This window comes from Cibotium barometz, chromosome 22, assembly GCF_041138505.1.
Source record: "Cibotium barometz isolate CiBa-2024 chromosome 22, ASM4113850v1, whole genome shotgun sequence".
Lineage (NCBI taxonomy): Eukaryota > Viridiplantae > Streptophyta > Polypodiopsida > Cyatheales > Cibotiaceae > Cibotium > Cibotium barometz.
In genome coordinates this window covers 18,329,407-18,345,223 of record NC_141067.1, presented here as the reverse complement: position 1 = coordinate 18,345,223, position 15,817 = coordinate 18,329,407, and the positions used below count along the sequence as shown (strand labels likewise).

The 15,817-nt window shown below is 43.8% G+C and overlaps 1 protein-coding gene across 12 annotated transcripts in view; it reads right to left on the bottom strand.

Moving 5' to 3' along the window:
• Window positions 1–15,387, bottom strand: part of LOC147626332 (uncharacterized) — a 72,025-nt gene extending 56,638 nt beyond the window's left edge. For 3 of the 12 annotated variants that reach the window (XM_086816460.1, XM_086816467.1, XM_086816472.1), the window contains exons 1-7: window positions 15,206–15,381; window positions 14,461–14,538; window positions 7,574–7,676; window positions 7,360–7,437; window positions 7,068–7,184; window positions 6,132–6,689; window positions 5,185–5,582 (exon numbers count right to left, since the gene is read on the bottom strand). In XM_086816460.1, coding sequence (XP_086672586.1) covers window positions 5,185–5,582; window positions 6,132–6,689; window positions 7,068–7,184; window positions 7,360–7,437; window positions 7,574–7,636 — 1,214 coding nt within the window. In that variant the 5' untranslated portion in view covers window positions 7,637–7,676; window positions 14,461–14,538; window positions 15,206–15,381. Of the gene's footprint in view, window positions 1–5,184; window positions 5,583–6,131; window positions 6,690–7,067; window positions 7,185–7,359; window positions 7,438–7,573; window positions 7,688–14,460; window positions 14,539–14,695; window positions 15,166–15,205 lie in introns of those variants that run through there. The other 9 variants (XM_086816465.1, XM_086816470.1, XM_086816461.1 and 6 more) reach the window with 6 other exon arrangements.
• Window positions 15,388–15,817: the final 430 nt, after the last annotated feature.

Genomic DNA, 15,817 nt, shown 5'->3' with positions numbered 1-15,817 from the left:
CGCCCACTTTCTGTAAGCAGCCAACAGCTCATGTGTTCCTACCTGGTTCAGCCGACAGCGCATCATCCATGCCCTGGCTCCAAGTCGAAGCCACTACCTCATCTGCACCCTGATGCTCCTAAATTCTGGTTCATACTCTGGCTGCCTCTTCTAGACCAGCACCTGAGAATGTCCATGGCATCTTTCATGCACATGACATCCCCCTCTGCTACCCTAAAGGATCCAATCCCTAAAGGATTGAAATGAGTACAATGATGAGCTACCTTGCCTATTTATAGGCCTATTGATTCCTTGGAGAGCTGGCCGACCAGCAGTCGGCCAGCAATCTTGGCATTAAATCCATAAAACCCAGCGCTCCTCTGATTTGGTCCAGCTGCCTCTAGTTGGTCAGCCGCCACTGTTTGGTCCAGCCGCCCACTTTCTGTAAGCAGCCAACAGCTAATGTGTTCTTACCTGGTTCAGCCGACAACGCATCATCCATGCCCTCGCTCCAAGTCGAAGCTACTACCTCATCTGCAGCCTGATGCTCCTACGTTCTGGTTCATACTCTTTATCTAGCTGCCTCTTCTGGACCAGCACCTGAGAATGTCCATGGCATCTTTCATGCACATGACAATGACAAATAGTAAACTAGAGGAGCTTGATAGCCCCAAAGACTAGAGTCCTCAATTTGGAGTGTGGGCACTCAATCCTCAACATCCTGGATGTTCTCATCAGTAGCCTCCTCAGTAGACTCAATGTCGCTCTCAGAAGAGGATGATGCTGCCTCAACTGCCGCACTCGTCTCAGCTCTTGCACTGGTACTAGCACCTCCTGATAATGCTGTTGTAGATGCTCGTGTGCCATGAGCAAGTGCCATCAACTCCTCATACAACATGGCATATATGTCGCGCTCCTCCTGAGGAATCTCTGGGACATCTTTCATCTTCTCAATGTCAATTTTAGACCTCGCGCGGCTCTATCGAATTGCCCGATTGCTCAATTAGGCAGAGATTGCAATGGCAATTTCGCTCCAACTGAGCAGCAGACAACCTGTTCCTCTTCTTTGTATGGAAGTGGGCCCATGTGCTCCAATTCCTCTCAGTAGGACCCAAAATACAATCCTGTGAGAGGACTCGAATGGCGAGGCGTTTCTGCCATTAAAATACAGAAACTTTGTAAGTATAATCATCATTGATCAATGTATTATGTAAATAACAGTCTTGTCTTTTAGAGTTGTACTCACCGAGTGCGGGCTACTGATCCCATACTTCTCCCACCATGAGACTAGCTGAAGCTGTGTCTCTTGCATGCATGCAGTCTGTCTACCAAATGCGTGGCTAGCATTCCAATACACTAGCCGCTCATCCTCCAAGCGTCTCATGAGCTCCACGTCTCCTCTAGTCCATTTCTGAATGTAATCTTGCCATCTATCTTCCAACTCTTCATTAACATATTGTGCCTCACTGTGCCAGAGAGGGTGCAATATGTGGACAACCGTGTGGATTGGTCTATGGAACCAATCCCACTAGTTGTTCCAAACCCGTCGAATGTCCTCAACCCTGAAAATTAGCCATGAATGATCAAAGCTCTTAGCTAAAGCCTACGATACAAGTTACAACAAGAAGGTAAGTAGTTGGAAGTCCAAAAGAGAGTACTTGGCATGTTCAGTACCTCCCATCTGTCAAGAGAGTGCATCCGTTAAGAGCCTCTCCAATCCGGTCCATGAACTCGTACAAGAGTCCAAGAGTGCTACACTCCATGTCAGTGATGCGAAGAACACTGTAGATTGGTTGAAGAGCGCTCAACAAAGCCTCTACCTCCTTCCACCAACCTTCTTCACTTTGCGTGCAAAAGCAACCGCCTTCGGGTGCTCATGGTCCTCCCAGCTCATCCACTCTTGGCAGACCACTATGCGCATGAATCCCTGCCGGACTCTCACTACCCTCTCAACCACAATGAACATATATGCAAACCTGGTTTGTGAGGGCTTCAAACGCTCATGGTCACTATTGGCACGAAACATTGCCAAGACCTTGGGCCTCTTGGTAACAAACTTCACCAAGCTACGCGCAGTGTCAAAGATGTCAGCAATCCACCTAATCTTGGCAAGATCTTCAATGAGCAAGTCTGGGCTATGGGATACACATGGAGTCCATACAATCTGCGGGAACTCATCCTCTAGCATATGTCCCATAGAGATACAGTTGCTACCATTGTCAGTGACCACCTGCTCTATGTTTTGTGGGCCTATCTCCATGATAGCCTCACGAAGGTGTAGCCATATAAACTCTCCTGTCACCACTGTCCCAGGCACAGATGCTTCAATGGGACACAAAAACATAGTGCCCTTGTAAGAGGACACCAAAACATTGTACACATTCCTCTTGCGTATATCTAACCACCCATCACATAACAATGTGCAACCATACTTGCTCCAAGTGGCTTTTAATGGCTCCATCTCCAACTCCATTGCTTGTTGCTCTCTTCTGAGCTTTTTGGAAAAATTTCTTCAATCATACACACTGCCTCAATTGACTTAAGTTGAGCCTTCTCAATGGAATCTAGATGAATCTCCTTTGGCACTATCCACCTATTCAACAAATGAAGAAATGATAAATTAAAGAAGAATATATAATTTCAAAGCTACATGTTATACCAAAAGTACAAATCTATAGTTTTGATTGGAACTCACCTTGCCAATCCACCTAACTCACATCCAATGCAGCTAATTGCCCTCATGGCCTTTTTCCATCATGGTGTACGCACAATGTGAAAAGCGCATTGGATGAAAAGCCTAGTGAGTTCCCTAGTTGCATCTTTAATTGCCTGCTTTTGCATGCTTGCTTGAATGCTTGCTCTCTTTAAAGAGGCTCTGGGTGCTGGAGGCAAAGGGGTTCATGTTGTTGTGGGAGTGGAACTACCAACACCCCCGAATCCTGCTTGGCTCTGTGCATCTTCCTCTGAACCCAACTATGTTCTTTTTGATGCATCACAGGTATCCTCACTAGCCTCAATATCCTCAGGCAAAGGCCCACAACCGCGTCCTGCCAGTTGCTGTCTTTTCCATTCTTGTGGCTCAGCTTTGATGTGTGCAAGCACTTGTTTGCATGCACCAATGTCTTCCCTAGTTAAACCTGTGAAATGGGCCTTAACACGGATTATGGACCCTCCTTAGCAAACCCCGAAAAAATTGCATTTCCACTTTTGTGTGCCTAAACCACCATATTTTGATACAGGAGTGGCATGGACCCACATGGCATCCTTAGTGCGAGGCATCTTGACAAAGGCAAGGCTAGGCTAGATTGGCACCCTGGCATGAAAACCCCCAAATTTCAAAATCTATGTTTTTTTTCAAAATCGAAGAAAAAAGGCACAAATCAACACAACCAACTTGAGAGATGGCGGGCACGAAACCTGGGAAGTGCGGGCAGGCACGGTAGGGGCTGATTTGTGCAAGGTAGGAGCTCCCTTCAAATTGTTTCCCAGGCGCATGTAGGCATTTTTTCGAAAAACGAGCTCTGGATAACAAAAAATGCTGATTTCGTATATCTTCCCGGGTGGCATGAAAGAAACGCATTTCAAATGTATGAAACGTTTCGTCTCATACAGATGCAATGAAATGTATGGGACTCAACACCAACTGCACCCAATGCTTCTTTAGCTGCTCATACATCAGCTTCCAACTACTGTACCTGCGAGAAATTAGGGTTTGCAGCATTTTGGGGCTTTCCTAATTTTTCTCCAAAATTGTGAAATTAAATGCTCCAGCTGTCATAATATTTGTGGGTTTTTGAAAAATTGTATCATTAACCCCTAATTAAGGGCCCTGCAAATACCTAATTTGGGGGTTTCAGAATTGAAGCCAAAACTGGCTGATTAAGGGTACCTCCATACTCTCACATTTGGGGCTCTCTGAGAAATTGAGATATTGGCACTCAATTGAAGCCACTGCAGTTGACAAATTTTAGGGCTTCTTTAACCTAACGCCTCTTTTATCAAATTGAAGCCTCCATCGACACATTGAGAGTACCTCGGTTGCTCTGCCTTGGTCCTCGGGCCTAAAATGACAAGCCAAGCGTCCACTGCTTGGCGTCGCAAATGGAAGAGGATCTACACCAGCAAACATTAGGCATAGGAAGTCCTTGCAACTTCCACATTTTTATGTTTTAGCTATGTGTGTTTGAGTCAATAAGGGTCCTCTACCAAGGTCGTCCCCAAAATGTGTATTTTTCCCTTTATTTTGTATGTTCCAAACTCTAAGATTTCATAAACCCTAGCCAAGAGTAATGGAGAGTGACAAAGATTAGTTGCTATACTCTGCCTAGGTTTACTCAGGATTCTATTACCACCTCACGGGAGGAGTGGTGAATTAGCCGAGGGGGGGACTGGAAAGCAAAGTAGGTAATGAAACTTTTTTGCATAAGGGTCTCACCACTCCTTCAGTCCGAAGGGGGGTTTGTTGGGATACAAGCTTCTTTTGACCCTCCCTCCCCCCCCCCCCCCGCCCCCCCTATGGATTCATGTGCATGCAAATCATCTATGGACCATGTCTAAATTCTTGCCTTGGTGGAAAGCAGCATTGGGACAGATATGGAAGAGCAATTTTCCCTTGAAACAATGATTGTTTCTATGGAGATGTATTATGGGTGTTTTTCCGGTTGGATTCTTTTGGCACGTAGACACATTGTTTCAGCCTCATGTAGGCGATGCTCTCACCCACGTGAGACAATGCCCCATATTTTGTGGTACTGCTCCCACTCTCAAGCCCTCCTGGACAGATTGTCAGAGTACCTACGGGCAGGATTTAGGCAGACTTTTTGGGAGGCAATTTTGGCTTTTCGGTCGACTCTCTTCACCATTGCTAGCTTATGCAGTCTTTTTGGATTGGACAAGATTCTGGGCACTCTGGGCTATCTAGCATATCTGGAATCAGCTGTCGACCCTTTTTCCTTCTTCCGTAGATCACTTTACCAGTCTCTCAGAGATTCTTTTGATCTTGGAGAGCTCTCTTTTCCACAGCTCGAGGTGTTTTCCCACTGTTTCTGATCTGAGTCGTAGCTGTCCCACTCTAGGACAGCTATGAATGTACATTACTTTTATTAATGAAGCAATGGTTTCACTAAAAAGTGTGCGCATTTGTGCAAGCATCATTAGCATTCAATCTAAGAACTTCAAGTAGGAACCAAATTAGTATATACTTACATTAGTTGTTTGAAAAGGCCAGCTGATCTCGGGATTCTTTGGTAGTCCAATGTATTTGTTGTAATTTCATGGTAATACCTATAAGGGCCAATATCTCTGGGTGTAGAGTCAGTAAATGTCCAGTATGGATCAGAAAATTCTATATCCTCTGTGATATCCATGAATGGATAGTAGCTGAGACTATTGCTTGAAGTGAAGCCAGAAACACTAGACAACATCGAATGCGACACAATAGATGATGCCTCGCAGTCTGAATAAGAATTCGACCTCGATAACCTTAAGAAAATGCTTGAAAGACACCACACCATCGCCTCGGAGAGTATATTAGCCTCTGAGGTTTCCCTTGTGTCTAGGAATGAAGAGACCACCTTGCGCACCATTGGAACCTTGCCACCCTGCTGGGGAACAACACAAGTCAAAAGAATGCAAAAGTAGCTTGCATGTGCTACTCAAGAGTAAAGAAGTACAGATTGTCTTGCTTTTAAAAGGCAAAGACAGGCCTTAAAATCTTATCAACGCACGCCCCCCCCCCCCCCCCCCCCCCCCCCCCCAATATAATGTAATGGGTGAAATTACATGTTCTTGATTACACACACGCATGCGCGAACACATGGGCTGAGGATAATAGAATCTAGGTCTAGTTTACATGTTTTTTGTTTAATATTTATATGTACGAGTGTGCATGTGTATATACATAACTGTATGTCTGTATGTATGCATGCATGTATGTATGCCAGTGCACACACATGCAAGCGCGCGCGCGCGCGCACACACACACACAAAAGAGAATACATACTTTTATGATGGATTTTAACACCCTACTGTAAGTCAATTACAATTGGAGGTCAATGAGAAATACATATACTGTAAACTGTAAACATTGTGAGTGGACCTATTAACAAAACGCTCCTATGCTAATGCACTATTTAAAAGTTGCAGAGACTTACAACAGAATTGGAGGCTTGAAACCAAGGCTTTTCAGACTTGACAACCAAGCTCTGCTTACTTTCCTTCTCCATGCCCATTTTTCGATCTCCCATAGTCTTATCTTGATACGACATATGGATCCTGGGCGTTGCACCATCTCCAAGTGAAGGTGGCCCATAGCCAATGTGAAATCCATACTCAGAACTCTTTTCAAAGTGTAAACTCCCATAGCTGAAACTTTTACTCGGTTTCCTTTTGGGCTCCCCAGTAATCGGCCTTCCACTGAGAAAACAAGATCCTTCTGCTTTGTTCTCTATGACAGGTGGAAGAAGTTTTGCAATCACTGAATTCCTTTTCCCTTTGGTAACATTTTGAAGGTGATTAGACTGAAGTGTAGGACAATTCTCCTCTTTTGAAAGCAGAGGGTCAGAGCTTGGAATTAGCTCTTTCTGTTGTTGTCTGGAGTCAGAGAGGTACAGTGCTTCATTGTACAACCCTTGACGCAGAGTTACGATGCATTCTTCTAGATTTATAACTTCTTCCTCAAGAACCGCAACTTCAGCCAGAAGCTCTTGAATCTGCATATCAAAAGCTTGACAAACATGGTAAGAAAGTATCATGGGGAAAATTTTCATAACAGAGGTAATTACAGAGGCCAGAACTGGAAGAGGCAGATGGAACAGAGGTATCTCTATAAAACCACCAGTACATTAGTCAGAAAATAGCTCCCTATGTGTACGGTCGTAGCTACCCCCCAGGACAATCTCCCATAGCACCCTACCTATTAGCAGACTCTTCATCATGAAGCTCCATAGTGAGTTGTGAGAATAGTAAGGCATGAAGGATAATACCCACAATCACCAAACCCTGGCTTCTTGCATTATCTCCCAACAATAGGCTCTTTACAAAGTTACCAAACCTGAATGAGAAACTAATCATGATAACCATGTATGCACCTTTGGAGCAAGACCAGGAGAAAAACGGGGCAACACACCAAGAGTTCGCTTAAAGGCCCTTTCTAGAGCTTTGTGTGTATCCACTTCTTGCTTCAATCTCCTTTGCAGTTTTGCAACCTGAAATCGAGATAAAGCACATATAATTTATGGAATGTGAGAGGATACAACTAAACAGTATAAACAGTGGCATTTAATGCCTATCAAAGTGCAACCATAGGAATCCACAATTTGAAAACAACTATCAAAAGAGAAGATTAGGTCAACACTTTGAAACAAAAAACATGAAACTTACGTCTTTTTCCAATGTGATCCGGCATTCTCGAAGAGCATACTTTTGGCGACGTCTCTCTGCTGCAGATATTATGTTGACCTTCATAAATAAAGGCAAAGTCAAGATTTGGTACAGCAGAAAGAAAAGCAGACAATTTTTCCACTCAGTCATGTAGTCATACAAGAAAAATGAAACCTCTATTGAGAGAATCTAACATGTTAAAAATATTCACCACCTGTTTCTCTACTACATGCTTCTTGCTAGGCTGAAGAGGTCCACGACCACCCCAACCTTGCATTGATATTTTCTCCACTGTCGCATGGGTTCCACGCAAAATCCTGTCAAACAGCTGACCATTCTCTCTCTCTCTCTCTCTCTCTCTCTCTCTCTCTCTCTCTCTGGCAGACTCCCATCACAGAGGCCAGATATCCTTTCAGCCATCAGATCTGTATTGGCAGAGGATAGTATCACCGCCATCAGCTGTGATCATTGTGAGGCTCCCCCTCACACAATGCCATGCACTTACACCACAGGCATTGGCAGCAGCAGTTGTTTTTTCCTTTCAGTTCTTTTATTTCCATGGCAGTATTGTATCACCTTTTGGTCTCATAGACCCTTTGGGTCTTTTGTAGACGTTAATATTACTTTATTTCATTCTTTCTTTCTTTCTCTCTCCATGTTATTATCATTGGATGAGGAGATCCGGGGGTGTCTCTGGCCATCTTGCTCCGGGATATTCAGCACATCTACATGGGAGGCCCACGTATTACACTGGTCTTCTTTTCAGACTTTTTGTTTCCATGTTTACAGTCTACACATGGAACTTTTGTAACACATGTTAGTCTCATAGACCCATTGGGTATTTTGTAGATGTTAATAAAATCTGTCTTTCTCTCTCCATGTTCCCATGTAATACATGTTGGTCACATAGACCCATTGGGTCTTTTGTAGATGTTAATAAAATCTTTCTTTCTTTCTTTCTCTCTCCATGTTCCCGGAACTTTTGTAACACATGTTGGTCTCATAGACCCATTGGGTCTTTTCTACACGTTAATAAAATCTTTATTTCTCTCTCTCTCTCCACACAATGCCGAGCAATACTAGAGCACACGATGAGCTCTATGGCCAAGAGGATGGGACACAGAGCATCACACCACATAGGCTTCATGAGAAACTTCTCTAAGTTGGACCATATCTCTACTTTACGGGATATCATAGACGAGGCGACGTCACAGAAGAGACATGTATTGCTGCTTTGTGGATTTCTACAAAGCCTTTAACTCCATCCACCGCCAATCCCGTTTGATAGGACTACTGCAAGAGCTCCAGTTCAAACCACTCTCACCTACACTTTTTGGTCTACACATTGATCAAATTGCAGTCTTTGTGGTCAGTTTTGGAGGCAAAGGCTCACCATTGGCCCAGACACTGGTGCCCATATTGTTATATGCCGACGACATCATCTTGATCTCAGATTCAGCCGAGGGTTTGCAGAAACAGTTGGATGCATTGGACAGATTTTGCAGCAGTGAGAGAGACCTAACTGTCAAAACTAAGGTTATGGTCTTCAACACATGTTATGTGATCCACCACGATTATCTTTCTTATATAGAGAGGCACCAATGGAGATTGTGCAGAAGTACGTATACCTTGGAGTCACTTTTACAGGTCCCAAGCTTTGCATGACCACAGCTGCCACTGGAGTATGTATACCATGGAGTCACTTTTATGGGTCTCCAGTTTTGCATGACCATAGCTACCACTGACCAACTAGTGAGGGGGCATGCATCTCTAGCCCCTCTAGAGAGAGTGTGTTCTCCGGCACATTTCCAAGATCCACATACTTGGCTCTTCCACACTTTAGTACGACCAGAAGCTATGTATGGTGCAGCCATTTGAGGCAAGACCTAGGGAAGGATGAGTGGAGGAACATAGAGAGGCTATAGGTGATGATGTTGTCCCGTATAATCAGGAGTAAGCCATCACTACCACATGACATTATACGTGTAGAGTTTGGGGTGGCCCCACCGGTTACAAATGCCCTCTTTCAAACCATCACTTACATTCAGCATGTATACAGTCTTGACAGATACGGCCTCCCGTGGCTAGCATTGGAGTCCTCTATGCTGTTATGTTCGGAGAGGGAGAGGGAGCAGGTCAGACGAGCTGGATTTCCCTCCTCGCTGACATGGCCACTGCCACCATTACCTACACATGCATGGTATGTGGAGGTACTTACTTCATTGGTTTCTTGCACATGGCATACTATAGATGGACCGCCACCCCCGATTCAATATAGCCTCAATTCCCCCTGCCTCGACCTCACACGGCAAGAGATCAACAGGATCATCCAGTTAGACACTCAGACTACACATACATCCAACATGGGTGTCCCTGTCAGAGATTGGTAAGAAATGTAAATTCTTATCTACCTGCAGCAAGCTCTTCATAGCCATACAAGCTAAAATTTGGTATCATCACTGCCACCTAGCCCATCAGTGGCGCCGCTCATCTACCCGATGTCACTAATGCCAAGCTTTCTGCCACCGCCGCTTACCTGGCGCCTTCTACCTCTGCTCCACCCAGCTCTGAGATTGCCACCATCCCAGACTTCGAGTAACTGCAGAACTTGGTGATAACTCCAAGGTGGGCACTCCTTGGAGGGTCTTCTTAGCAAGGCACAGCCTACCCACCTAGGATAAGAGGAAGGGTTTACCAATAGTTCAGATCAGCATCTTGTTCACAGACAAGCATGGCTACTGGCAGACTTCAGTGCTGCACGGCCAGAGTTTGGTGCTGCATAAAGCAGCAGCAATCAGGCGGCACAGGCAGACTAAGGCACTTCATAGGCGGCTCATGGGCACTACACAAAGGCAGCTTACGGGTCACAGTGCATCGAGAAAAAGCTCTTGCAAGTCATCAGGTATATTTTTGATATAGTGCATTTGAGCTTTTGTACTACATTTTAGTACTCTTGCACACACATAGATCTGTGTTGGAGATTCTTGCTCTAGCACTTGTGTTTGCAATAGAGCAGTGGGCTATTTGCATTGTTGAGCAATGATGGCACAGGCATAGATGTATTTGAGGTGTTAAGCCAAGAGAATAAGTTGGACGGAACCAACTACTCCTTGTGGAGTTTTATGATTCGTAATGCGTTGGTAGCCAAAAGGCTTTGGGATATCGTGTCAAGTGATGACACATGCCCACCAACACTTCAGCCAACTACACCTCATAGAACAACTTCACAAAGGGTTGCAGATGTACAGGTTATAGATCCTCCTCTCCCTACGCAGGATCAAAGGAGGTGGGATTCTTGTGATGCACATGCTATGTCACTAATTGCCTTATCATTGAAAAGATCTATCATACCTCATATACAGTCATGTAGATTAGAAAAACAAGCATGGGACACACCAGATAACATGTATCAGACAACAAATGAGGCATGGGTTGCCTTTCTCAAGAGGTAGCTTGACGTTCTTGAGATGCAGGAGGGAGGCTCCATGACAAAGCATCTTACCAAGGTCAAAGACTTCAGAGAATTGAGTATAGATGAAGTTGTACCTAACAGGTAGCTTGTTACAAATACTTTGAATTCTTTGCCTCCTTACCTTGGGTTTCACACCTCTCTTAATCTCTCTACGAGGGTGGTAGCAATCTCTTTTGATGAGCTTGTGGGTTTGCTACTACAAGAGGAGCAAACTAGGGCCAATCGCTCTCATGGGGTGGTGAACAGGCTTTTGCAGTGAAGGATAAAGGCAGTTAAAGGCAAAAACAAGGAAATCGATCACCAAGGGTGATGCCTCAAAGAGCAAGAAGAAGAAAGGGAAATGCCATTTCTTCCATAAGCCACGCCATTATATCAATGAGTGCAGGACGAGGATAAAAAGAAGAAGAAGGATGCACGCAAAGAGTCACGCAATGTGGTGGATTCTTCGAATGACAAAGACGAGAATTCAGCCAACCTTGTGGAGGCTGATTAGGTGCTTTTGACCATATAAGAGGTCAATGATGAGTTGTCCCTAAGTGCATGTGAGAAGAGTCAACCTGTTTGGTACATAGGCACCGGAGCTTCCAAGCATTTCAATTCTGGACATGATGTATCCAGCTCCATGGAGGTTGTGGATAATGGGAGGAGTGTCTCATATGCAGATCACTCTTCATACCATGTAAAAGGCATAGGCAAGGTGCCATTGGTGCTTGCTAATGGCAAGCAAAATCAAATGAAAGATGTGCCTTATGTGCCAGGCATAAAGAAGAACTTGGCATCATGGTCGTCTATTGCTATGCAAGGTTTGCATGTGGAGTTCAAGGGTGAGAAGTGTCTCATCAAAGCCCTTCCAATGGGTTTCAGATTGTCTCTATTGGTGCATTATGCAATGGGTTATATAGGTTGGATACCTATGATTTGCAAGCACATAATGCATGTTTAGTTGCAAGTGATACTTCCTCTATGCAAGCAGCTGAATTTGGCATGCACGCTTTGGGCATGTTAACTTTGGAAGTTTAAGGCTTCTACAGAAGCATAATATGGTTGAATGTATTCCTCATGTTGAGCTCCCTGCAGGTCATGATTGGAGGGCTGCATTCTCAGCAAATTGCATCGAAAGCCCTTCCCTCGTGATGGCATGGTGAGAGCTGAAAATAAATTACTGTTCATACATAGCGATGTTTGTGGTCCAGTCCATCCTTGGGAGGACAATGTATTTTGTCACTTTCTTTGATGACTACTCCAATGAAGGAGAAATGTGAAGGGTGTATATGCATTTTCAGCACTTCCAAGCAATGGTTGAGAATGTTGTGGGTTCTAAGATTCACAACTTCATACAGATGGAGGAGGTGAATATATGTCCAATGCTTTCAAGGAACACTTGCAAGGGAAAGGCATTAAACATCAATGCACAGTACCATATACACCACAACAAAATGGTGTAGCATAGAGGAAGAACAGGTCACATGCATGATAAAAGGTAAAGAGTTGCCACATAAGTTTTGTCTTGAGGCCACGAAAGCCTTGAAGACCATCACACCATTTGAGGTATGAGTGGAAGACCAAGGTTGATTACTTTCGTGTGTTTGGTAGTTTGACATATGCACATGCACCCCAAGAGAAAAGGACCAAGCTGGATGCTAATGCCGTTGCATTTTGGCCGGCTACAGTCGTGAGAGTAAAAGTTACAGACTTTATGATCTCTCTACTCACAACATTATCATAAATAGAGATGTCATTGTCACATGCGGAGGCTCTAGGAGCCTTCTTTCATCCCTAAACACCTTTCAAGAACATGTAGATGCAAAACGCAAACAAAAGATGGAGAGAAGAGAGGGAGAAAGAAAGAAAGAAAGATATATTAAGCGTCTACTAAAGACCCAATGGGCCTATGAGACCAAAGTGGTACAATAATGTCCATGGGATATCTCATCATGGAATGTGCATAACCCCGCGTCACTTTGGCATGTGCTGCGGGAAGCATGGTAAAGCGTGGGCCACTGAAAGTGACACCAAGGTAGACATAGGATGAGACAATCTCCACAAGATCCCCTCTATATGTGGTGACATTTATTCCTACCAAAGACAAAATCTTAGCTGTGCAACTTGATCAACTATTTGTTGAGAGGCGTTTAGCTTTTATGGCTTACCAGTTGAAATTGCCAGTGATTGAGGTTCCCTAGACATTTTTGGTGTGACATGCTCAAGAAATTGAACACTAAGCTGAGTATGAGATCGTTGTTGGATCATCTTGAGTCTGATATGGATTTGCAGAGCATGTGAATCAGACGATGGAGGACATGTTGCATGCATATGTCTCCATGAGATGGTCTGATTGGAACGAATAGCTTCCATTAGTAGAGTTTGCTTACAATAGTGCTAAGCATTCTCTGCTACTAAGATGAGTCCTTTTATGTTGATGTATGGCTATGAATGATCGCCTTAGATAAAGTCCCAATTGGTGCTGCGATTTACTTTTTGAAACAGCAACAAGAGATATTGCACATTGCAAGAGAGAGAATGTGGAGTGTGCAGAATAGAGCACAATTCTATTCTGACCAAAAGCGATTAGCTAGAGTCTTGGAAGGACGCCCCTGCGTTTACTTAAAATTCCTAAAGATTCTCTGGAAAAGCCTATAAGTTATCTCTGTACACCTTCTTTGATCTGAGTATGTCAATACATCAAGGCCATCATTCCCACATCCCTGAGTACTTCCGCCCGTTCTTAGATGACAAGCAAGAGAAAGCTCTTCATGTCGTTCACCATAGAAAGTGTCCAGAAGAGAATGGACTTTATGTCACCGGTCTCTGGGTATGCCCTCCTCCATGAAATGTTATAATTCAACCTTGCCCACTCAAAGATCCATGCATTTGCAGAGCATACACAGATGGGTGCTCAACACAACCAAACCAGCAAGACTACCCTCTTCACCACATAGTTTGTGCCCGCAGCCATTCCCAATTGAAAAATGGGAAGACAAAGGACCACGAAGGGCTACAATCTTCAAGATTGTGCAACTGTGTACTAACCCACAGAGAGCTCTTCAATGAAGCCACATGCCATGAAATCCCTGAATCTCCCTGAATCATTGTCACCATTATACCTATCTTCAAGGCAGGGGTACTCTATGAATCCACATGAAACCTGTAGCTTCTGTGTCCCTCCCTCTTTAATAAAAAAGCCCTGGCCCCTGATCATCTTGATACCTTAGCATAGTCCCCAGACACCACCTAATTAAAAGGGTATTAAACTTAATACATCCCAATGAGGAAGATAAGGTGCCAAAACCTCCATAAGGGAGTGAACATGAGCTCTTCTTAATTTCTTTTGATAGTTATGGGCACTGGTGCTGGAAAAAAACAGCATTCTAGTGTATTTTTACTGGCCAGAGTTAAGAAAAACTGGCTGAGATTTTAAGCAGCCCTTATTTTAAAGAATGATTTTTCATATATTTTAGTTATAAAACAGGCATATAGTAGAGATTTCGGGAAACAAAAACCGGATAGATTTAAGAGTTGTCCTTATTTTGATTGGTCAAAAAATATACTTTTTCCAGCACTGATGGGCACTAGCGCGTCCATGGCAGCAGGGCAGCATGATGAGAACATAAAATTGATGTAAGGCATACCTGATATTCCTGTTGCCTATTAAAAGAAGCAATCCAATTAAGCCTTGTTTATAATTATTTCCACTGGTTCAGCAGACCCTGCAACGGAGAAAAGCTACTCTCAGTACTGAAGGTTCCCAAGACACTGATTGCCCATTTATTAGGCTGCACCATTCTGAATTCCAGTCAGCCCAATTAAGTAAAATAAAGTAGGAGTAGAGATCCGGTGTTGGTATTACAGGGTAGTAAGACTTGCCCAAGATTGAAGATAAACCATGGGTATGCATTTGGAGAGATGAACCAGTGGTAGAAACGCTGATATGTACATGATTTAACAAGTGAATTGAGCTTTAGAAGGTTATAAGCAATGGCTATGGGTGATTAAGGGGAGTTTTGAAAAATTAGCAAGTAAATTGATATAGGCAATTAAAGGGGTAATTGCAGAAGAATGAAAGATTAACAAGTGCAATTGAGCTCAAGCAATGTGGGTTGTGAAATGATGAACGAAGAATTAACAAATGGAATGAGCTTAGGCAATGTGGGTTGTGGGAGATTGAAGGAGATTTTAGAAGATGAATGAAGGATTTACAAGGAAATGAGCTAAAGAAATGTGGGCGGTGGGTAACTAAGAGGCAGGGTTTGGAGGATGATGGCAAAACAACAAAAAGTGGGCAGCAAGGGAAAGCAAGGAAAGTGTGGGCAGAGGCTAGATATGGCAGTGGGTGGAGGTGCAGTCACAGTCACTGCAGGTAGCTAAGGAGCTTACCTCGTTAGAGCTTTTTGCTGTTAGGCGTCTCCCCAGCAACCGGACAAGAACACGAAAGCCTCGAAAAGCACCAAAAAAAAAACACAGAAGAAGCCTGCAGGGCATTGGAATGGAAGCTGATTCGTTTGCAAGAACAGCCCCACTTCCCCAAAACAGTAAAAACCACCAGGGCGATCGGCTATGGCGACGGTGAGTAAGAATTTACCTACAAGACTGTGGAGGCTCGTGTGCCTACGTGGCCTGCACGCACCTTTCAGAACTTTTAGAATGCCACGAATGCAGTCCGAGCTGGCATAACTCAATAACCCCTGTCACATGAAAACAATGAGTAAAAATTCAGGGAGTTTTTTTTTTACATTAATTAGTTTGGAAGTTTTTTTTGAACCTTAATATTAGATGAATGATGTGAAAGGTGAAAACCTTAGAAACGATGATTTTTTCTTTTGGGTTTTGACTTGTGGCAGTGGGAGGGCCAAGCTTTCAAATTTTATTAAAAAAGTTTGAAGGAAAGTCTCGAGACCTATCTGCCTCTCTCTGGAATCTGCTATGAGCGAACTGCTTGCGTATGTCGTGTGAGGAGGAAAGAGAGAGAGAGAGAGAGAAAAAAATTAG